At 34.6% G+C, this 24,044-nt stretch overlaps 1 protein-coding gene across 1 annotated transcript; it reads right to left on the bottom strand.

Annotated features, from left to right (window-relative positions):
- Positions 1–16,916: 16,916 nt before the first annotated feature.
- LOC128992445 (uncharacterized) lies at positions 16,917–23,466 on the bottom strand. Its single transcript, XM_054416022.1, has 3 exons — positions 23,361–23,466; positions 18,246–18,453; positions 16,917–17,856 (listed from the first exon to the last, which is right to left on the bottom strand). Exons 2-3 carry the CDS (start codon positions 18,386–18,388, stop codon positions 17,628–17,630), a joined length of 372 nt encoding a protein of 123 aa, XP_054271997.1. The 5' UTR covers positions 18,389–18,453; positions 23,361–23,466; the 3' UTR covers positions 16,917–17,627.
- Between the last annotated feature and the right edge of the window lie 578 nt (positions 23,467–24,044).

The raw sequence follows: 24,044 nt of genomic DNA, 5'->3' as shown, positions 1-24,044 counted from the left end.
TTTCATCAAAATCACATGATCTTTTACCCAAGATATCATGCTAACGGACACATATACAGTTTGGACAAGCTAAAGTGTGACAATAGCTAACTCATTTACTATGAGAAGGACGGGTAACATCTTATTGGGCATTCCCCTTCATATTTATTTATAAGTTGAGACTGTAATAGCTTTTTCCCTACATGAAAATTTCGTTAGTGTTGTTAGGCGCGCAACAGTTCGCCTATTCACCACCAGGGGTTAACCAAAACTCAAGGAGTTCGCCCTGTCACCACTAGATGTCAGTGAAACAGATAATTCTAAATGCTTTCCAGTATTCTAAGATTATTAATTATTAAATAATATTAAGGTATAAAAACATATTAACCTTTAGCTAAAAGATAAAGTACCTTTTGTCAATTATTAACTAAAAGAAAAAATAGTGATTTAAAGCCGTGGTATTCTACTATGAGTCCTCCGTAACCATCGACACTCGCAGGGAGTTTTGAGTAACCACTAGTACATGATAAGCTTCCAACATCAGATGTATGATTTCTGGGCCCATAACCTGTGTTAAATTATACATTGTTTTAAAAGCCGAGAGTTGTGTCTCTTACCTGAGACCGATGATTGGCTTATTATATCGTTCTGTCAACACATAGATTTGGACTGATCGTGAGTTGGTTAACTCACTATGAACAAATGAATCTCTCTTTCCTATTGTACCAAATACAGGTGACGAGGAGACAATCATAAAAATCTTTAATTGATTTAACCTTAATCAAATTTTCCATAAAGGTTATAAGCCATTATTGTGTGTATTATGGTAAGACATAGACCCGGGACCGATTTACCTTCTCGTTTTGACGTCACAAGAGGCCAAAAACACCATGACGGATTTTCAAATAGAAGTTAGGCTACATCTATCTATTCTGAACTATCTGTTCTGAGTTATAAAAGTTTTAATCGACTATTTGATTCCCGTACGTATGACGGGCTAACAGCCAGTTTCGTATTGAACACATAAAACTAAATTATTTCACGAATTCGCGAATCATCATAATCAGACTTTGGGATCAGGGGTTTATATTGTAAAGAAAAAACCCAAAAAATTGGGGTTTCCCATTGTTGACTCAATAGTCATGACAATTTGGTATTTCTTTATGAACTGTTTAGAGCTAAAATAACTAATAATGTATATTAAAGCGTTATTGTATGCATCACTTTTACAAACGAATAAATTCTTAAAAACGTGTAAATTGAAAATCCATACTTTTTTGTGTTGTATTTTGCTTGTTTATGGATATATTGAAATGAAGTTTGGCAGATTTGTTTATTTCATACTGAGCTTATCAATAATTCTGTAACGAGTTATTTTTCCTAGGGGGGTAAATATTTGCTATTTGGCCGCGCACTGATTGTTGAGGTAGGCAAGCGGCGGCGGCGAACCTGGCTAGCGCCCTTTGACCCGGCTTATCAGTGCCGATAAGCCTGGGATATCCTAGTTTCTCAGGATAGCCTAGGACAGACATTCTAGTGGTGGATCCCGTACAGTGAAGAAGGCAGTGTTGGTGTCCTGTGTAAACGGCCGGCGTACGTTGGAGGTACAGAGTGTACGTGGTGTGATCGCGCCGAGTGTTGGTGTAAGTTGGGTACAGACGGTACAGACCCACTGTTGGTGAGTGGACGACGTTCCTTACACTTTGGTTTAAGATTTGATTTAATATTAATCTTACACTTTATTGCGAGAGTTAGAGTTGTAACCGTGTTAGTCAAAGCCTGACGATAGTTAGGATTTATTTACAGGTGTCAGGAATAAAAAGTGTATTCCTGGCGGTTCTGGGCAGGTGCCAGAGCGCAAATAATATAATTTATTGACTGTAGTAGTTATTATTTTGCGTTGTACCAAGAGTTAGTTATATTACTAATAACTCTGAGGCCCGACAAACCTAGGTTGCACGATTTAGCGTGCGTAGTTGGAAACACGTGGCCAGTAGGCTAGTAGCTAATATTATTAGCCTATCAACAGAAGCCCAGCTAAGTAACATAAAGTTGGTAGTAGCAGTAACAATAGTAGGGTTGTTATTGTATATTCATTCGATTATTTTAATTTAATGGTAGTCCAACACGTTATCTTGGTAGCTTGGATAGCGGAGTACCGGCTATCAGATAATATATTTATCTAGTGTTTGGAACGTAGTTAATATTTATTCATCTGCTACTAAGTTGCTCAATAATTTTAATAGTGCAATTGCCATTTAGTTTTGCTTGTTTAGCTTGGTATTTATTGAGACCAGCTACTAGCGGTGTAGTCACTCTACCTATAGTGTACTTGTATATTATTATGTGGTACGATTATTGAGTGAACTGTTTGATTCTTAGCTTGGGCATTAGAGTTGTGTATTGGATTATAGTGGCCTAGTAGACCCCGCCTGGTGATAACACGCGTTGTGGTTTTTATTGGCAAGTCGTCGTGTAACTCACCGTGTTTTAGGCACTCTGGGCTTAACTATTGGATAGTTAGGACGGAGCCCGAGTTGCGTAGTCAGCAACGACCCCCTAGGAGTGTGGAGAATCGGCGTAGGCCTGGTAGTGATTATTGCACGTTTGTTTTGGTGACTTGTTTTGACTTGTTCACAGTGCCCGTGTATGAGCCAGTCCTATACCGGTTAGACCCGGCTATCGGCCTAGTGGTTTCCCTGACCTTATCGCAGACCCTGGAACTTTACCCAGCCATTGTAGGCTGAGCTATCCCCGGCAAACGGTTGCGACTGGACTGCACTTTTAATATTTATTTTTCCAGTGCAGTAGGTAGCGTCGCAATTCAATGGGGAAAACATTCCTAATTATACTCATTGTGACAATAGCTAACTCTTTTACTATGTTAAGGACGGTTAACTTTGGGCACTTCTCTTTATGTTTCTTTATAGGTCCTTTCATGAGACCCGAATAACTTGTTCCCTATATGGAAAATTCATTTAAATTATCAGGCGCGCAATAGTTCACGTATTCACCGCCAGGGGTCAACCATCTAAAACCATCGGGCAAGTTCTACTAGTCTCCACTAGGTGTCCGTAAACTAGATAAATCTAAATCTTTGTCAGTATTCCAAGTTTATTATTTATTTTTATAATATTAGGGAACAAAAACAAATTAAACGTCAATTAAAAGATAAACTACCATTTATTAACTATAAACTAAAGGACAATTATGTGATTTGAAGCCGCGGTAGTTTAGTATCAGTCCTGTGTATCACTTGACACTCGCAGGGAGTTTTGAGTAGCTGGAACATGACTAGCTACTATCTTCACAAGTTTTTATTTCAATCCAATTAACTTAAGTACAATTAACACTATTGTTTGAAAAGCCGAGAGTCGTGTCTTTTAACTGAGACCGATGATTGGCTTATCTCGTTATGACCACACATCGATTTGGACTGATCGTTTGTTGGTTAAATCACTAATCCATATACGAGTGTCTCCCTCTCTAATCTAAATCTATTGTTGTTTGTCTGGAGTCTGGATAGGATAGAGTTTGTTTGATCAATCACGAGAAATTTACTGGACTGGCCAGGATTAAATGTTACAGAAAAATTTCAACTACTGAACATGGATAATTCCTGTAAAGACCATCCGATTGTTTATGAAATTTAGTACAAACGTGTAAACATGCTATTATTCGAACGAGTTCCCAAACCAGCTTATGATGGATCTAGATTTCCCATTGTGCTAAACACAGTAGACATTCATATTAATCATTAATTCAAGTCACTTTACAAATTTCCAATAAAGGGTATAAACCATTACCGATTGTATTATGATAAGCCATAGACCCGGGACCGATTTACCTTTTCGCATTGATGTCCCCTGAGGCCAAGAACCCCATCATAATAATACTCCTAAGGTTAACATAGGAAATTTCAGAGCAACTGGGACGGAGCCCGAAAGGGCTTTTGATATCATAATAGGTTTATATGTTAATCTGCAATCTGAGATATCATAATGCCAAATTTCAACGCAATTTGACCGTTAGTTGATGCGTGATTGTACTTCAACAAAAAAAACAAACAAATACACAAACTCTCACATTAGTGTGATTCATTTAAAATGTCAAGCGCGCAACAGTTCACCTATTCACCGCCAGGTTCAGGAGTTCGCCCTGTCGCCACTAGATGTCTGCAAAACAGATAAATCCAAATCCTTCACAGTATTCCACCATTATTTATTATTTAATGATATTAAGGTACACAAACCAACTAAACTTTAGCTAAAAAAATAACTAACATTTATAAATTATAAAGTAAAGGACTATATTGTGACTTAGAGACATGGTAGTTTACTAAGAGTCCTCTGTATCAGTTGACACTCGCAGGGAGTTATGAGTAACTATAACATGACTAACTACTTACATCACGGCGTCACAGCTCACATCGTAAACAAAATGATTTAACAATACGATACGTTTTTTGTGTTATTTTAACCCTTTGTTTGGAAAGCCGAGAGTCGTGTCTCTTACCTGAGACCGATGATTGGCTTATAACTTATAATCAACTGTAGTAGTTCTGTTTGTTCATTGTCATACACCGAGAGGACCAATTGTTCGTAGGTTCTATACGTTACACAGTAAATTATCTAATGGTACCTGAACATAACTATTTTACAGTTATAAATGCCGTTAAATTTACTGAATTTATCGGTTATAAATATTACACAACAAAATTGGCTACTGAACTTTCCGTTAATACTAGAACTCGAGTAAAAACTAACAGTTTTATATGAAAATTTATTACAAACGTGTAAACCTATTGTTATTTAGACGAGTTCGAGTTCTTAAACCAGCATAATCAATTAATGAATCTCTATTTCCTATTGCACCAAACACAGAAGACATCCATAATAATCAATCAAAAATTAGTTCAGGCCACTTTAAGCACATTTCCTATTTGGTTATAATGTTTTCTATCGGAAAGTAAATTATTTGTGAATGAAAGTATTTACAATTCATAGGTCTTGTTTATAATTAAACAATACTAATTCACAACAGTTAAAATCAATGTAAAATCAAATTAGAGCCAGAATTATAGATTTAAATATTAACTTAAAGAACATATTGATAAACAATCATGATCAAAATCATGATTTTAACATGAAACTTAAACAAATAAACCAAGGATATGGTAAAAACATTAATAGTTTAATTTTACTGTCCCAAAGCTAATACTTAAAATTCTGGTATATTAATTTGTGAAAACAGAGCCCAAGCTTAGTTTACTATTTTGTAAATAACACAAAAATTATGTAACGAACAAAAGGAGCAATCAGAAATCAGGGAAGGACAAACAAAAGACGTTCAGGATAATGAGTTGGTAAATTGGTATTGGAATAATTCGGGGACGATGACCTTGTAAACGGAGTCATGGAGGACGGGGGCTCTTAGAGTGACCCACCATGTAGTAGTAACCATTAAATTATTACACACCATTAATAGCTACACAGTGTTTTAATGAGATATTTTTATCGAGTTTCAATTAAGTTTGTTCTCCTAGATCCTTCGTCCCTGAATCAGCCGATACACGAATCTCGATGGCCTATGTAGGGAACCATTGACTATTTCGTGGAACGTATAAAAAAGAGACGAGCCTGTTTATGCATTTATGGCAGATATTGTGTATAACCAGACAAATTGTTCAAACTAATTGATTCCCGGTAAATTGTAGACGCCTTCATATTATGGCGGCAAGATCTCAGCAGATTTGTACCACAGTTTCGTTTTTGATTTGCAGGCACTAAGTTTTCCTTACAGTAGTTATAGTTTTAAAACTACAGTATTCTTTGTTTGTTTTACTTTATTTTATTTTGGCAAAAATAGTTAATAAGCTGATTTACTATCAAGAAATAAATACTAAATTTCAAATTATAACATGGTATCTAGTTCTTTCCAGTTTCTATTAGATCTATTTGAAAATCACTACAAGTACGAAGGCGCGCAAACGTTCACCAATTCACCGCTAGGTGCGCCACCCAAAACTGGAGAGCGGCCAAGTTCGCCCTGTCACCACTAGATGCCAGCAAAACCGATATATCTAAATCCTTACCAGTATTCAAAGTTTATTAATTATTTGATGACATTAAAGAACAAAAACAAATTAACCTTTATCTGAAAGAAACCCTACCATTTATAAATTATAAACTATTGGACCATATCGCGATTTAACGCCGTGGTAGTGTACTATGAGTCCTTTGTATCTGTTGGCACTCGCAGGGAGATTTTAGTTACTAGAACATTACTAGCTAATAACATCACCGAAATATTCAGTTCTCTTTCTTAACATTTCGTTAATTGTTTGTAAAGCCGAGAGTCGTGTCTCTATCCTGAGGCCGATGATTGGCTTATTATTCAACTATCTCCAACAACCCACCTATAATGATTGAGGACTCATTGTAAGGTTAGGTGTGTTGCTAGCCCAATGGTTAGCATTCCGGACTGCGGCGCGGAGGGACGGGTTCTTTCCCCGGCACATTAAAGAGAAGATTTTTCAAAAGTTGAAGAGGACCTGGTCCTATAGCAGCCGGTCCGGGGAGTTTGGGTTTTATCGACTAAATATCACGATATTTTTTTTATTGTATGTTAACACCGGCCTTTGAAAATACTATTACAATGTTTGTAAAGCCGAGAGACGTGTGTCTTACCTGAGACCGATGATTGGCTTGTGATTTGTTACAGATTTGACATTACTTCGACTAGACGACTAGACATTACAGTACTTATCTCCGATCACTCACCGATGTGGACTAAGCATAGGTTAACCCATCCCATACTCCACTGCTACTCCCCATCATGCATTAATAACTAGTAGTGTCTGTCTGTATGAGTGTGTGTTGATCAATCCCGTTCAATTTGCTGAACCGACAGAGCTTAAATACACTCAAAAATCCATTAACACGATAACGCGAGTAAAGACTAACCGATTTGATGACATTTGGTACAAACGTGGACTTAACCTACTATTATTCGAATTACTTTTCACACCAGCTTAATGAATAAATGAATATCTATTTCCACAGTATCTATCTTCTTGTACTTATAAAAGTCAAATACTATTCACTGACTCACTGGTCACAGTATCTCAAAAACTACTAAACATAAGAACTCGATATTTGGCATAGAGATTCTAGGTAGGTTCTAGGTGTGCAATAAGTAGCGTTGTCAAGAAATTCCATCACGGCTCTATCCCAGTGGCCTCTAAAGTTCTTATGTTATTCTTACGGAGAAATGATTTGTTCACATTTGAACAGATGAGTATTTTTGAATTTTATCCTATACTCTTATTTGAGCAATGTTTGCTTGTATGCTTGCTTGCACAAAGATCTCAAAAACGGACGGCTTCGACGATTTCCTTCAATCCTATACTTTTGTGAGTAATGTTTGCTTGTACGTATATTTTGACAGGGGCCCGGTGGACTTTGAAGGATCTGCAACCCTCACCACTACACACATACTCACAAACACACACACACACTCACCGTACTGTACTCTGCTAGTACTTACATAAATTCTGTATGCGCTTATTTTTTAATTAATACCATGCTTTATTCAGAAACAATGCTATTTTACTTGCCGTTATTTTATTAAACTGTATGGGCCTGTTAATTAACTATTATGTATCTAAGGAACATGTCGGCCTTAGTCACCAACAAGACTACAAGATCGCGCCACTCATCATATTTTGACCTCCATTCGTACTTGGCTTGAAATATCTATCTTCGTACGGTCGCCATTTCAGAATAAAGTAAAGTATTTAATTGGACTTGAAATGTCAATAGGTTTTATTTCCTTATATTTCAGTGGTTTTAACACTACAGTTTTCCAAACTATTACTCCTCTATCTATTATAAGGATGAGTTCTGAGTTTTTGCACACTGCCCCTTCTTAGAAGACCCACCAAGTTTGTACGTGTTTACGCTTTCCTAATGAACTCTTTTAAATTAATTGTTCTGTCAATAATTTCCCTGCTTGGTGTGTTCTTACTTATTCAAACTGCGTTTTGTAATCAAATCACTTATTGTAATAGAGTTTGTGCACAAATGCGATTTTGCTCGTTTAGTCGTTTATAAACTAAAAACAAGACAATTTCGACGAGTTTACTTTAAATAGTGTAATCAGACTTCTCAGTGTGTTGATGGGTGTTCATTGTGGTGACTTTGAGTGCTGATGTCAACTAAAAGTTACCCTGTTAGGTAGATATTACAATTAGTGTTTTGATTTTAGCGAATTTCCCATATAGGGAATAAGCTATTACCGTAGTACTCATGGTAAGACCTGGAACCGGGAACGATTTCTGTTTCCGTTTTGAAGTACCCAGAGAGCAAAAAACACCATCCGTTCAAATTCATAGCTTGAGCTACACTGATCGGATTTTGATTAAATTTGGTATAAAAAGTAGGATAAATAAATTAGAACGAATCCGCAAACCAGCATAATAGAACTATGAAAACGAAGTTTAATGGGGGTTTCAAACGAATTTGGTCAAAATGTATCCATAAACAAGCTACTACATTTTAACTGTGCTCCTTAAGATCACATGGGATTTTAAATTTAGATGTTTTATCAATAACCGTTAGGCGTACAACAACGCTTAAGCGTAGTATATCATTTGTTTTTAAGCTCCAAACAAATTTTATAAGACACCGCAAAAGGTTTTGGGACCAAAATTATTTTCATACTATAAAACCCCCATGCAATTCCGTGACCATAGTCCGATCATGCAGGTTCGCGAACTCGTTCGAAAATGTAGGTTTACACGATTGTGCAGAATCTTATCACAATCGGATGTTTTTATTTAAGTTATCAAGCTAACGCTCCCACACATTGTATGAATTTGAATAATGGGAATTTCACTATAACATCTGAGGCGCGAAATAGTTAACCTATTCACCGCTAGGCGACCGAGTTCGCACTGTCACCACTAGATGTCAGTGAAACGGAAAAATCCAAATACATGTCAGTATTTCAAAATTATTACTTATTTAACAATATTAAGGTACAAAAACAAATTAACCTTTTGCTAAATGATAAACTACTATGCATAAACTATAAACTAAACATCAATTATGCGATTTAAAGTCGCAATAGTTGACTATGAGCACTCTGTATATGTTGACACTCGCAGTGAGTTGTGTGTAGCAAGAACATGAATAGCTACTAAACAGCTGACCAGATTGACCAGAATTTTATTACCTACGTGATTTAAATGGATAGGTGAACGTAAAACCTATATAAACCCATTGTTTGCAAAGCCGAGAGTCGTGTCTCTTACCTGAGACCGATGATTGGCTTATAAAAGTTTAAGTACTGGATAGTAAGCTATGCCCACTCTCCGATGAGGGCTGATCAGCTGATCCGATCGTTAGTTAACTAATACGACCTTGTATTAAATTCTAATTGTGTCTGTTTGTATTATTGAGTGTTATTCTATCAATTTAAATTTACTCAGCCGAGTTTACTTGAACGGGTATAGGGTGAAAATGAGGTTTTCCTATTATTGACTTTAGGGTTATAAACATTTGGTATTTCTTTCCAAGCCGTTTTAACGAGCTTAAACAATAATTTTCTATATTGAAGTGTCGTTTATGTCTTCTTTACAAAAGAGAAAACTAAAAAATTAATAGTAATTCCTGTGTTAATCCAGTGGAAAGTAATAAACTGTTGTATGCTGCTTATGTGTATATTGTAATGAAGTTAGGCAAAATTGTTTATTTCATTCTAACCTATTAATATTTTAATGAAAAAAACACACTTAATTATACTCTGTTGCAGCAAACCCAAAAACTCATTCAAATGAATCTAATGTAAATAGAAAATGAATCTATCAGTAAGAATCCAGCCAGACCATTGAAAAGTAGCTTTGTCTGCAGGTGACCTGCGTTTGGGGTATCATTTCTTTATTTTATAACTATAATATTATTACAATACCGGAGGCTGACCTTATTAAAAAGACTACTAACTTATTGTAACTTACCTTCTATACCGAAGTCAGAGACGCTAACACAACTGTATGGAATACGTTAAACCGAGATATATATTCTGTGTTCTCTGGTTAAACCTCCCTGGCGCGCAACAGTTCACCTAATCTCCGCTAGATGTCAGTGAAACGGAGAATTCTAAATCCATGCAAGATTGTTAACTTTTTAGAAATATTAAGGTACAAAAACTATTTAGGTCTAAGCTAAAAGATAAGCTAACATTCATAAACTATCAAGTAAAGGAATTGTTTGATTTAAAGCCGTAATAGTTTACTGTAAGTACTCTGTATCCGTTGACACTCGCAGGGAGTTTTGAGTTCTTAGAATACGACTAGCTAACCTCACCGCTTCTGGATTTAATAAAGGCGATTAAATGAAATAAGTTAATCAAAACACTTGACTGTGTTGATTAAAACTTTTGTTTGAAAAGCCGAGAGTCGTGTCTCTTACCTGAGACCGATGATTGGCTTATAATCAACTAGCTCTGTTCATTCTCATTCACCGAGAGGACTGATTCTTCGTAGGTTCTATACGTTACACCTAATGGTACCTGACCGTTAACTATTTTACAGTAATAATTGCCGTTAAATTTACTGAATATATCGGGTATAAATATTACACAACAAAATTGGCTACTGAACTTTCCGTTAATACTAGAACTCGAGTAAAAACTAACAGTTTTATATGAAAATTTATTACAAACATGTAAACCTATTATTATTTAGATGAGTTCTTAAACCAGCATAATCAAGACTCTCTATTTAATACTTTTACTTTGCCTCAACACAATATACATTCATAATAGTCAATAAGAAATTTATTCTACCCACTTTAAGCACAGTTCCAATTTGGGTATAAGCTATTATGTTTTCTTTCGGAAACTAAATTATTTGTAAATTAAAGTACCGTACCGTAATTTAAAATTTATAGATTGTTCGTTAATTAAACAATACTAATTTACAATAGTTAAAATCATTGTAAAATAAAACTATAGTTGGTATTATGGATTTAAATATTAACAAGGACATATTGATAAACTAGCACACCGAATGTACAATATCATTATTTTAACATGAAAATTAAGCAAATAAACCAAGAATACGGTAAAACCATAAATAGTTTCATTTTACCGTCCCAAAGATAATACTAAAATATTCTGGTAAAGTAATTAGTGAAAACAGAGCCCTAGCTTCGTTCACTATTTGGTAAATAACACAGAAATCATGTGACGGACAAAAGGAGCAATCAGGAATCAGGGAAGGTCAAACAATAGATCTTCAGGATTCAGGATAAATAGTTGGTAAATTGGTATCGAAATAATTCGGGGGCGATGACCTTGGAAACGGAGGACGGGGGCCCTTAAATTTATGATAAATTTCTATGAGTTCAAAACTATTCAAGATTACGAAAACGGTTGACGATATGCACACGACTATATTATATTTTACAATAATACAGTTTTTCTATGTGGTAATAGCTTAACTCTGCAAATTCACTTGAATAAGTAGCCAGAAGTGATTACCCAATGATTTTTATGAATGCACACTGTGTTATGTACTATGGGTAATACTAGTACAATACCTTCATTTATTCGGTTCACGAACTCGTCTCAATTTTAGTACAGTGGGCTTACAGTACACACCAAATGTCATTACCAACGGATATATTTTACTTGAACTCTCGTAATAATGGACAGTATAGTATCTGATATTTTTTTTATCTTTATAGATCCAGTCGGTTCAGTAATGTCATAGACAAAAAGAATTAAATATAGACTGTTAGCCGTGCTGTGGTTACCATAGGTTCTGGCGCACACCGCTGGGAGCGCCGTGTAGTTACGTAGTGAGTATGCAGTATAATATGGTATACTGGTAACCACAGCACAGCTGACTGTATATATTTAATTCTTTTTGTGAATGGTAATGTGTACGTGATAGATTATCACAAACACAAACTTGACGAGGCAGACCATATTAAATTATATTTGGGGTAAACGGTTGGTCCAATCAGTGCCGAAGAAAGGAGAGTACTTAAATAGTGTAGTGATTCGATGTTGGTTGATTTAATATAAGCCAATCTTCGGTCTTAGGTAAGAGACACAACTCTCGGCTTTTAAAACAATTTATAATTAGCGCTAAAACATGGCGTCAGAAGTAAATTAGAAAGTGGGTTGTCTAAAAGAGGTGTAGTCATGTAGCCACTCAAAAATCACTGCGAGTATCAACGGATACAGAGTATTAAAAGTAAACATCCGGCTTTGAAGAGCAAACCTTTCCATAAGTTTATCATTTATAAATGGTACTTTAATTCAACTAAAGCTAAATTTTGTTTTTTGTACTTTGATCATTTTAAATTATTGATAAATAAATACACTTCTATAGATTTAGGAGCAGAAACACCTAGTGGTGACTAGAAGAACTGTTTGGCGCTTTAGTTAGTGTGATACATGCTAGTAGCGCTAGCGTAGTCGTCAAACACAGTACGTTGTCGATGTTTACGTGAACCCCAAATGGATTGTAGTTGAGTTAAATTAAGATGACCGTGGTCAATATCTACTTAATACATATCCATAGACACTCGTAGAGAGTTTTAAGTAGTTAGTGCATGAGTAGTTTCTAATATCATTAGAAGCATAGACGCTTACCTGGTCCTATAACCTGTGACAAATTAATATTATTAAATAAGCCGATCCGATAGTCGTGTCTCTTACCTGAGACCGATGATTGGCTTATTATATCTCGTTCTGTCAACACATAGATTTGTACTGATCGTGTGTTGATTAAACCCCCCCCCCACACATGGGAGTCGCCATGAATTTAAATCTATCGGTGTCTGTGTGTTTATCAATTACGTGAAATTTACTGAACTGGCCAGGATTAAAATGTTACAGAATAATGTCGACTGCTTATAACGGAAAACTCGAGTAAAAACCATCCGACTGAATTCGTCATCATCATTATCATCTACATATTAATAGGCAAGTATGTTTCTTTAAGATTTTTATTCTCAGCTCGTGTGTATCGCAGGGTAAATCTACGCATACTGTTAGAAATATATTTACCTGTAGATGTTCAGAAAGGGATTGCCCAACTCCGCGCAGTGGTCAAATTTAATCCGTGGAATCCCTTAATAAATTAAAATAGGATAAAAGATTAGCAAGAAATGAAATTGAATAGAAAGGATAACTTCTTATTAGGCTTTCCCCTTTATATTTCTTCATTGGTATTTTCATAAAACCGTAAGAGCTTGTTCCCTGTACGGGAAATTCGTGTTGTCAGGCGCGCAACAGTTCACATATTCACCGCCAGGTTCATGAGTTCGCCCTGTCACCACTAGATGTCAGCAAAGCAGATAAATCTAAATCCTTCACAGTATTCCACGTTTATTAATTATTTAATGATATTAAGGTACGCAAACCAACTAACCTTTAGCTAAAAGAATAACTTACATTTATAAATTATAAACTATAGGACAATATTGTGACTTATAGACGTGGTAGTTTACTATGAGTCCTCTGTATCAGTTGACACTCGCAGGGAGTTATAAGTAGCTGTAACATGACTAGCTACTTACATCAAAGCATTACAGCTTACTCCGTAAACAAAATGAGTTAATTATACGACACGTTTTGTTGAGTTATTTTTAACACTTTGTTTGTAAAGCCGAGAGTCGTGTCTCTTACCTGAGACCGATGATTGGCTTATAATCAACTAGCTCTGTTTATTGTCATTCACCGAGAGAACTGATTGTTCGTTCGTAGGTTATATACGTTACACCTAATGGTGCCTGACCGTTAACTATTTTATAACCAGTAATAAATGCCGTTAAATTTACTGAATTCACTGGGCAAAAATTTTACATGACAAAATCGGCTTCTGAACTTTCCGTTACGGTAACTCGAGTAAAAACTAACAATTTTTTTTATGAAAATGTATTACAAGTGTAAACCTTTTATTAGGGGGATGAGTTCGTAAACCAGCGTAATATATTAATGGATCTTTATTTCCTTTTGTACCATACATTATATATTCATAATAATCAATATGAAATTAATTCAGGCTTCTTTAAGCACATTTCCCGTTTTGGGTTTAAGCTATTATGTTTTCTGTCGAAAACTAAATTATTTGTAAATGATACCGTTATTTAAAATTTGTAGGTCTTGTTCGACAGTTAAACAAAACTAATTCATAATAGTTAAAATCAATGTAAAATCAAATTATTGCCAGAATTATAGATTTAAATATTAACTTCAAGAACATATTAATAAACTAGCACACCGAATGTAAAAAAATCATGATTTTAACATGAAACCTAAACAAATAATACAACAAACAAATACGGTTAAACCATTAATAGTTTAATTTTACTGTCCCAAAGATAATAATAAAAATTCTGGTACATAAATTAGTGAACGCACGCTTTGTTCACTATTTGGTAAATAAGCTTTTTGGGAGTAAATATTTATGTTTGTACTTTAGAAGGTTATAGACACATCTAAACAGTCAAACAGTTTTGTTAGAAGAACAGAAAACGTTTTGAGTTTAAAGGAGAAATATTGAAAACAGGAGGAGGAAAAATGTTATACGTATGAGAAGAGTAGAGGAGAGGCGTGGTCTCACAGTAAGGAATGCAGGTAAACAATCACTTTGGGGGATTAATCGTTTTTGCCAGTTATGCTAAGCAATAATAAAAGCATTACCGTGTGTATTATGATAAGACATAGACCCGGGACCGATTTACCTTTTCATTTCGACGTCCCCAGAGACCAAAAACACCATCATGATAATACTCCTAAGGTTAACATGGGAAATTTCAGAGCCACTGGGGCGTAGCATTAAAGGACTTTTAATATAATAATAGGCTTATATGTTAATTTGGAATCAGAGCTATCATAATGCCAAATTTCAACGCAATTCGACCGTTAGTTATTGCGTGATTGAACTTTAAAAAACAAACAAATACACAAACTCTCACATTAGTATGATTCGTTTAAGTTGTCAAGCGCGCAACAGTTCACATATTCACCGACAGGTTCAGGAGTTCGGCCTGTCGCCGCTAGATGTCAGCAAAACAGATAAATCTAAATCCTTTCCAGTAGTCCAAGTTTATTAATTATTTCATAATATTAAGGTACAAAAACAAATTAACGTTTAGCTAAAAGATAAACTATTATTTATAAACTATAAACTAAAGGACAACATTGTGATTTAAAGCCGTGGTAGTTTACTATGAGTCCTCTGTATCCGTTGACACTCGCAGGGAGTTTTGAGTTGCTAGAACATGACTTGCTACTAACCTCACTGCGTTACACTACTTCACAATTACCTATTAATTTACTAAAACATTTATTTGTAAAGCCGAGAGTCGTGTCTCATACCTGAGACCGAGACCGATGATTGGCTTATAATCATCTAGCTCTGTTAGTATATTGTCATTAACCGAGTGGATCTATTGTTCGTAGATTCTATACGTTACACATGAAATATGTAATGGTGCCTGACCGTTAACTATTTTACAGTAATAATTGCCGTTAAATTTACTGAATTCAACGAACATAAATATTACACAACAAAATTGGCTACTGAACTTTCCGTTAATTATAGTAGAACTCGAGTAAAAACCAACAGTTTTATATGAAAATGTATTACAAACGTGTAAACCTATTATTATTTAGATGAGTTCTGTGACGGGCAGTCACCAAAAATTATTTTCTAAATCTTGGGATTATATTTCAAAAGTAAAAGACCTGGTAAATGGATTTCACAATGCATATACCAGTGTCAGAACATTGACATTTAGTATACAGAATTCTTGATGACACGTACCTTGCTCAATCGACCGACCCACAAAAACCGTGGACTTAGCATTTGTACTTTGGAGAGACTGAGGTTGGAGTTGACCGAAAGGAAGACACTTGGCCCCAGACTGTTCAAGGGGGTACTTCGCCTGTAACCTATTATTATGTGGATGAATTCGTAAACCAGCGTAATAATGGGTCTTTATTTCCTATTGTACCGCACAGTATATATTCATAATAATAAGAAATTAATTCAGTCCACTTTAAGCACACTTCCAATATGAGTATGAGCTATTATGTTTTCCATTGGAAGCTATACCTGAGACCGATAATTGGCTTATAAATATCTTGTCCTGTTCAAATACGTAAACGGGGTTTTCATCAACGTGTACAACACTATAGGGTCCATATTTAAAACTATTTAATAATCACTCCTACATCACAACCACAACAGACAACGCTGACCTAGAGAACTGAGTTCTTTAATTTCACCACCACCGTAGTGTGAAAAAGTGAGTTTACGCGACAAAAGTGTCGCTGTCGCGTGACTGATCGGTCAGCCGCAACACATGTAGCGACTGTCGCGGTGCATAAAACCAGCCTAAATGGTACCAAAGGCTGGTTGTATGTACCATATACCATACAATTCTCCCCACTGGGCTATACCATAGTTGCTATAGACTCCAAGGCCGGCCTAGGCAGAGTCGATGTCCTATACAACATTCCTGACAGAGCCTGTATATGGTAAAACTACTTCTCTCTACCCCATGACATGTACTGTCCTGTCAGACCCCGGCCGCAGCACACCTGCAGACTCACTGAATTGCGTGGGAATTGTTTGTAAACTTGCTAATTCTGGTATGGAAAAAATTTTAAATTGTAGATTTGACTACTGGGGTTTATTACAACCTTTGTTCTGGAATTTTAGTCTTAAAACTATCATTAAAATAGAACAAACGTAAAAATGTAAAACATGCTTTGGATTATTTCGTAATAAAAGTCTACCTGTATTCTTTAATCAACAGTTCAATTTAGGTTTCATAAAGGGTAAATAATAAAACATGTTGGTAACATGATCCTTTTATTATTCTTTACAAAAAATCTACCTTAAAAAAATTTCAAAGAATTGATTTAATTATTTAGATAAATACGAATCAGCCACTGTTTAGGTTTTATGATTTATTTCAGTTTAATGTCTTTAGATAATTAAACTTATAATTTTAAGAGTGGAATACATAGTTTTCATCAACATTTTCATAATAAAGCATGGACCAACAAGAAATAAATCGAAATAGTAAAAAAACTAAAATTTTATTAGTTATGGATTCTTTTATTAGTTACGAATGTTTCTTGTACTCAAACTTAAGCCCAAAAAATAATAACAGTAGAAAACAATTTCAAATCGAAATGTTAAAACAACTTCTTTAGGACATAATATCTGTAGGAATCTTTTTTATTAATTCAGTTGGTTTCTACTGTATAATTGGGTTTCAAACGAAACGTCAGACTAAGTCATATTAATCACCTAATAATTTGGTGTGTAGTTAAATAACTTTTTCATCAATGTATAGTTCTGGAAAACTCCTCAGGCTATGTTATATTTTAAACATAGTACAACGTTTATTACCCTAGAACCCAATATGTTATTGGCCCTTTGATTTTAGATGTTAAATACTTTTGCCGTCAAGGAAGTTCAAGCAAAATCTTTCTTAAGCCAAGTAATCGTTTTTTAACATCCTAAAGTTTTGAGTTTGAATACAATTATAAATTTCTAGAACGTTTTAAGGCTTTCAATTATTATTTGAGCTCTGTTTGCATCAATTTTCTCTTCAAGGTAGGCCGGGCAACGCTCCGTAGCCGAACCTAAAGTTGTGTGTGAACCTGTAGCTCTTATCAGGTTTGACAACAGGTCCAAGGTTTAGGAGAGTCTCCAGAGGTTCTTCGGTGGGAATTGGGTGTTCATGGGAGGTTGCTGTATCAGGAGATCCCGCAGGATTCGGATGTTCCTGTGGGAAGACTTGCGGAGCAACTGTAGTTTTTAGCTTGTCGCTGTGTACCCTGGAGTTACAATATTGTTAAGTATTAATAAGGTGCATATTACCATAGACAAAAAGAATTAAATATAGACTGTCAGCCATGCTGAGGTTACCATAGGTTCTGGGGCACACCGCTGGGAGCGCCATGTAGTCATGGTAACTAAATGGTGCTCCCAGCGGTGTACGCCAAAACCTATGGTGACCATAGTAACCACAGCACGCCTTACAGTCTATATTTAATTCTTTTTGTCTATGATATTACATATAAACACGTATATATCACATAAAACCTACATAAAAACTTGTTAATTACATACAAATATTATTCCCAAAACTCTACATTGCATTTCAGGTCATTTTGCTAGATAAGTAAATAAATTGCAGAAATTAAATATTTTGACTAATCGTTACCTTATGAGCTCTTTAAGGAGCGATTTGAATGAGAAGCGCTTGAATGTTTCACTTGAAGGTCCTGGGGCCCAAACATCGTTGATCTCCTCAATATCCTGATTCTGTCTATCCTTATATTGAACTTCTTGGTCCTCAATCCACATATATCCTTCTGAGCCTGCGCTGCTTGAGATGACGAGATGAGAATTGTAGCCAGGACAATTGATATCTGTGGATAAGAATAAGATATTAAAAAGTGCTTTAGAAGTTGCTATTGATGTATTCTCAGAATTAAAAAAAAAATTTAATAGGATATTTTGCATTGAAGTTTGATAAACTGTGGATATAAGCTCGGTGTTTTTACATTCATAATTTGATGTTTAAGAAAGAAGCCTAGGCATTTCGGTTTAGGGTTTTATTAGTTCTAATTCTAAAAGTATTGTGTCATAGAATCAGCTGTTTTTTCATTGTTGTGTCTTGCTAATTTTATGTTCGGATAAAAGGCTAAAAGTAATTCCATATTTAAACAAACACTGTACCCGAGTTTCTGACATAATATTTGAACCGGTCATACATATGTTTTTTCTCTAGAATCAATTATTACTACGCACTGTACCCAACCATCTTGGAACAGTAAAAAATCAATTACAAATAAAAGTATGAGGTTCTTGCATAGGATCAAATTATTAAGTGGCAAAGTAAAAAAACACGGATATAAGCAAAACAAAATTACAACCACGCCTTACAAAGGACCTTGAGGTTGGTTTAATTTAATATTTTACCATTAACTATTGAAATGTTATTCATTGCGTTTCTTAGGGGCTAATTTATGTAACTATTTTTCAGCCATACCAGACAACTTAATATTGCTTTCTAACCCCATGTGTGTTAAAGTATACATTTATAAAAAGTGATTGACAGGGTCAAGAAATATTTAAAATACTGCCATTGCTAACGCAATTGTCGGATTAAATTATTTGCATTTGCGAAAATATATTTAAAAAAAGTGTGTTGCGAAAGTATGGTAAATTCCAAATGTAATTTTCCAATTTAAAGTTGTTACGATTTTTGGGGTTGAGTGTTTTATTTTTATGTTAGTTTTAACAGACTATGTAACACAAGCTGTAACTATCTATTGAAATTTGTTTTTTGTAATTGCACCTTCAGTTTTCACTCCAAATATAACCAAAATGTTATTTCTTGTAACATGTATGAATGATAGAAATACTGTAACAGTTACACCATCTAATACAGAATTTCATCAAAATCGTATGATTTTTTTCAATCTATCATGCTGACGCACACACACTTTGAATATTATAAATTTAAATATGGGTAATTCTCTAAAATAACTGAAACGCGCAACAGTTCACCTAATCACCGCTAGGTGCGCCACCCAAAGTCGGAGAGCGGCCTAGTTCGCCCTGTCACCACTAGATGCCAGCAAAACAGATAAATCTAAATCCTTACCAGTATTCAAAGCTTATTAATGATTTAATAGCGTTTAAGAACAAAAACAAATTAACCTTTAGCTAAAAGAATAACTACCATTTATAAATTATAAACCATAGGACAATATTGTGATTTAAAGATATGGTTGTTTACTATTTGTCATTAGTATCCGTTGACACTCGCAGGGAGTTTTGAGTAGTTGGAATATGACTAGCTTCTAACATCACCCACTTACCTGCACTAACGTATATTGTCGTAATAATGCGAATTTATTGAGTAAATAGTTTACATTGTTTGTAAAGCCGAGAGTCGTGTCTCTTACCTGAGACCGATGATTGGCTTGTGAGTTATGATTGATTTGATGACTTGACCTTGACACTACTTAGACTAGACTAGCCGACGAGACATCACTTATATAAGACCACTCACCGTTCCCTATCATACATTAATATCTAACTAGACGACCCATGCTGCCCCGCAGCGTTAAAATAGTTATTATATCCGAGAAATAATCAAATTTATAATTTTTGATTGAGTAATACAGTATCTTGAGCTTAACTAATTCAAACGATCAATATCTCAAATTAAATCCTATAATTTACTGATTATTTTGTGTCTAAAACATATACTGTAGAAATACATGAACAATACTGGAGCAATTGATTTTTACCCATATTAAAACTAATTTTTATATTGGTTATTTACCTTGCGTTTGCTTGAAACTCGTCCAATTTGAATAACTAATAGCTTTAATGAAAACCAGTATTTAACTGAAGGTTCTTAGACTAAAATATATAGGATTATAAATTTATAACTGGTAAAGGTACATCTTAAATTGAAGTAAGAATTATAAAATAAATCAAATTATGTGTTCTGGTCGTGTAATACTGTAGGTAAATATTTGTAGATGATTTATGGCAAATATGTGCGTGCACACTTTCAATTCCAGATCTCAATCATTAAAATCGGTTGGGTAGAAGAGCCAAACGAAATCGGCAAATAAAAACCAAATTTAACTCCCATAAGAAATACATGGAGAGCAAATTTCGTTTACGTAGAAGCCGATTGGGATTATTGATAAATATATGCCGATGCTTGATTGCAAATCTGTGCGTGCACACTTTCAATTCGAGATCTCAATCATTAAAATCGGTCGGGTAGAAGAGCCAAACGAAATCGGCAAAGAAAACCCAAATTTAACTCCCATAAGAAATACATGGGGAGCAAATTTCGTTCATGTATAAGCCGAGTAATACTATAGATAATTATATACCGTAGATAATTATATGCCGACGCTTTATGGCAAATCTGTGCGTGAATACCTTCAATTATTTGAGAATTCAATCATGAAAATCGGTCGGGTAGAAGAGCCAAAAGAACTCGGAAAATAAAAACCAATTTTTTTTAAATATATAATATAGTGTCTGTCTGTATAGGTGTGTGTTAATCAGTAAATCAGTCAGAGCTTGAATATACACAAAATGATCGATTACCGAACTGTCCGTTGAACAACCTTTTGGTTTTTGTGGTGTTCCTGTACGCTGATTTAGACCAAATGGTTTTTGGGACAACGTTTACAACATTTGAAGTTTTGTCAAGATTATCAGAAGCGAGCAGTAGTTTACATAGATGTTCAGAAACTCTTATCAAACCAAGCCGTTGGGAATTTGGTCCTTGGGTCATAAGAAACGTAAATCATCATAGGACCAACGTAATTGTAATTTCAATCCGTTACGTGTCTGTCTGAATGTTTGAGGAATATGATAAAATTAATAGTTTCAAAACCAAATTTACACTCCCATAAGAAATTGTACTCGGAGGAGGCTTTAGAGCGTAACTCGAAGTATGACGGATAAGAATGCAGATGCTTGATGGCAAATCTGTGTTGGTACCTTAAGATAAAAAATTATAAAAATAAGTCGGGCAGAAAAGCCAAATAACTCGGAAAAGAAAAAACAATATTTTTATAATATGTATTTATATAAACTAGCTGTTACCCTGGGGCTTCACCCCATTTGACTTGATAAGTATTAATACTATTGATTGGTCAAGTTAAGCTGAAATAAACAAAAGATAATAAAGTAGTACAGAAAAATAATCGCACCTGAAAATTGAAAAAAATAACATACAAATAAGTACAGATGAGGTATTTTTTACATTAGGTAATGGGAAGTTCCATATAGAAGGGAATTACGACCTTAAATAGCATTATTAATGGCACATCTTAATATTCATAATGTATATGAATTTTAATTCAGATGAGGTGTTTTTAGACTCTGCACACATCAAAACGAAAATGTTAATAATCGTGGTCTCTATGTCTTTCCAATTTCTATGAGATGTATTTAAAAAATCGCTATAAATACCAAGGCGCGCAAAAGTTCGCCTATTCACCGCTAGGTGCGCCAGTGACCAAGTTCGCCCTGTCACCACTAGATGTCAGTGAGGCAGATAAATCAAAATCCTTACCAGTATTCAAAAGTTTATTAATAATTTAGTAGCATTTAAGAACAAAAACAAATTAACCTTTAGTCAAAAGAATAACCACCATTCATAAATTATTTCTATAGGACAATAGTACGATTTAAAGCCGTGGTAGTTTACTATGAGTCCTCTGTATCCGTTGACACTCGCAGGGAGTTTTGAGTAGCTAGAACATCACTAGCTTCTAACAACACTGAAACGTTGAAAATAGAGGCAAATAGCATTACATTGTTTGTAAAGCCGAGAGTCGTGTCTCTTACCTGAGACCGATGATTGGCTTGTAAGTTATGATAGATTTGACACTACTTAGACTAGACATTACTAGTATCCGCCCACTCACCGATATGAACTGATCACAGGTTTTAACCCATACTCTACTGCTATTACCCATCATGCATAATATTGCATGTCTGTATGTGTAATCAATCACGTTCGATTTACTGAACAGACAGGGCTCACAAAAATATCAATTAATGAACTGTTCATTAACACCACCAAGATCAAATATAGTTTTCGGAACAACATTAATTTACAACGATTTGATATTCTGACAATATCGTAGAAGCAAGCAGTAGTCTACATAGATAGATGCATGTCCCCATTTTTTAATTTCAACAATTCAAATAGCCTACATATATCACGTTTATAAGAAAATAAAAGATAAAAAATATTAATTTAAGATTTTAGGTTCAGTAATGAATTGGCGAAACTCACTAGACTTTTCAGACGTTATTAATGAGTTTAATGAAACAAATTTTAAGAAATCAATGATAATATACACCATAGTATAGACCATACATCAAAGTAAGGTTTTTGTTATCTATGGTAGTACCATGAAGGCTACATTAACGGTACACATGGACAACCTATAATATCGAGGCTATGAGTGGGAAACATTAATTTGTAGAAAACTCAAAAAAACAAGATCAGCTTTTGAAAAATGATACAATATTCACAAGAAACGTTGATATCATATCGAACTGGTATGTACATTGTTATTATTAAATAATAACAATATAAATAAATAATGGTAATAAATTTTATTACCATTAGTTGAATAATCTTTGAGTTGACTCCTTACTCTTTTAAACTCATATGAAATTATATGACTGTTATTCGTTATAAATAGCTCCTGTTAATAACATTATATTGGGATAGCAAAACATAGGTCATTCAGAAATGAAATCAAAAATTACTTACCAAATACATAAGAAACATTGTTGCCAACACAAAATAAGAAAATACAACTTGGGTCCAGTTGTAATGACTGCAACTAACCAACTAATCTGGCAGTAAAGGTTGGTATGATTGAGTGGCTAATCTAAACCAGATCAGAGACAGGAGGGCTAAAATGACCTTGCTGGACACTTCCTAGCCAGTCTGTGAATGCATTGACAACAATCTGTGCAAATATTGACAACAATCTGTGCTTATATTGACAACAATTAGGCTAAACATTGGCAACCCACCTGTCCAAACATTGTTAAGGTATCATAATTTCATCAGCTGATCTGATCTGTAATGGTTGAAACTTCTTATTAATTGTAGCAATGTGCAAAATAGCAATTGGTGTGAACTGGCAACAATCCTTCACAAGATTTCCTTCTACTATTTGTTAATTTTAGAAGCTTTTGTTCTTATGATTAGATGTTCTCTCCAACATATTTTAAACGGAGAAAACATCGCAAAAACAAAGGCTTCTAAAGGTATCAAATAATTAAATTTTCTAGTTCTTGCCACTAGGAAAACAAATAAAATATTATTGCTTTGTTGAACCTTCTTTTTTCCTATGGCTGGGATTTTTCTTTCCATTTTAATTAGAAAACATTCTTTTTTGTTTTTACTCGAACTTTTCCTTTTTACACGAGTTTATAACTGGACCTT

Source organism: Macrosteles quadrilineatus, unplaced genomic scaffold (genome assembly GCF_028750875.1).
Source record: "Macrosteles quadrilineatus isolate MER2022 unplaced genomic scaffold, UCM_ALF_1.0 Scaffold_4__1_contigs__length_99947679, whole genome shotgun sequence".
Taxonomy (NCBI): Eukaryota; Metazoa; Arthropoda; class Insecta; order Hemiptera; family Cicadellidae; genus Macrosteles; species Macrosteles quadrilineatus.
Note: the sequence above shows the minus strand (reverse complement) of the source record. Positions and strands in the feature narration are given on the sequence as shown.

Bases quoted from the DNA above. Each gene is read 5' to 3' on its own strand.
- LOC128992445 (XM_054416022.1), bottom strand. From the start codon at position 18,388: ATGTGGATTGAGGACCAAGAAGTTCAATATAAGGATAGACAGAATCAG. The intron at 17,857-18,245 runs GTAACGATTAGT...TTGTAACTCCAG, and splicing joins CTCCTTAAAGAGCTCATAAG to GGTACACAGCGACAAGCTAA.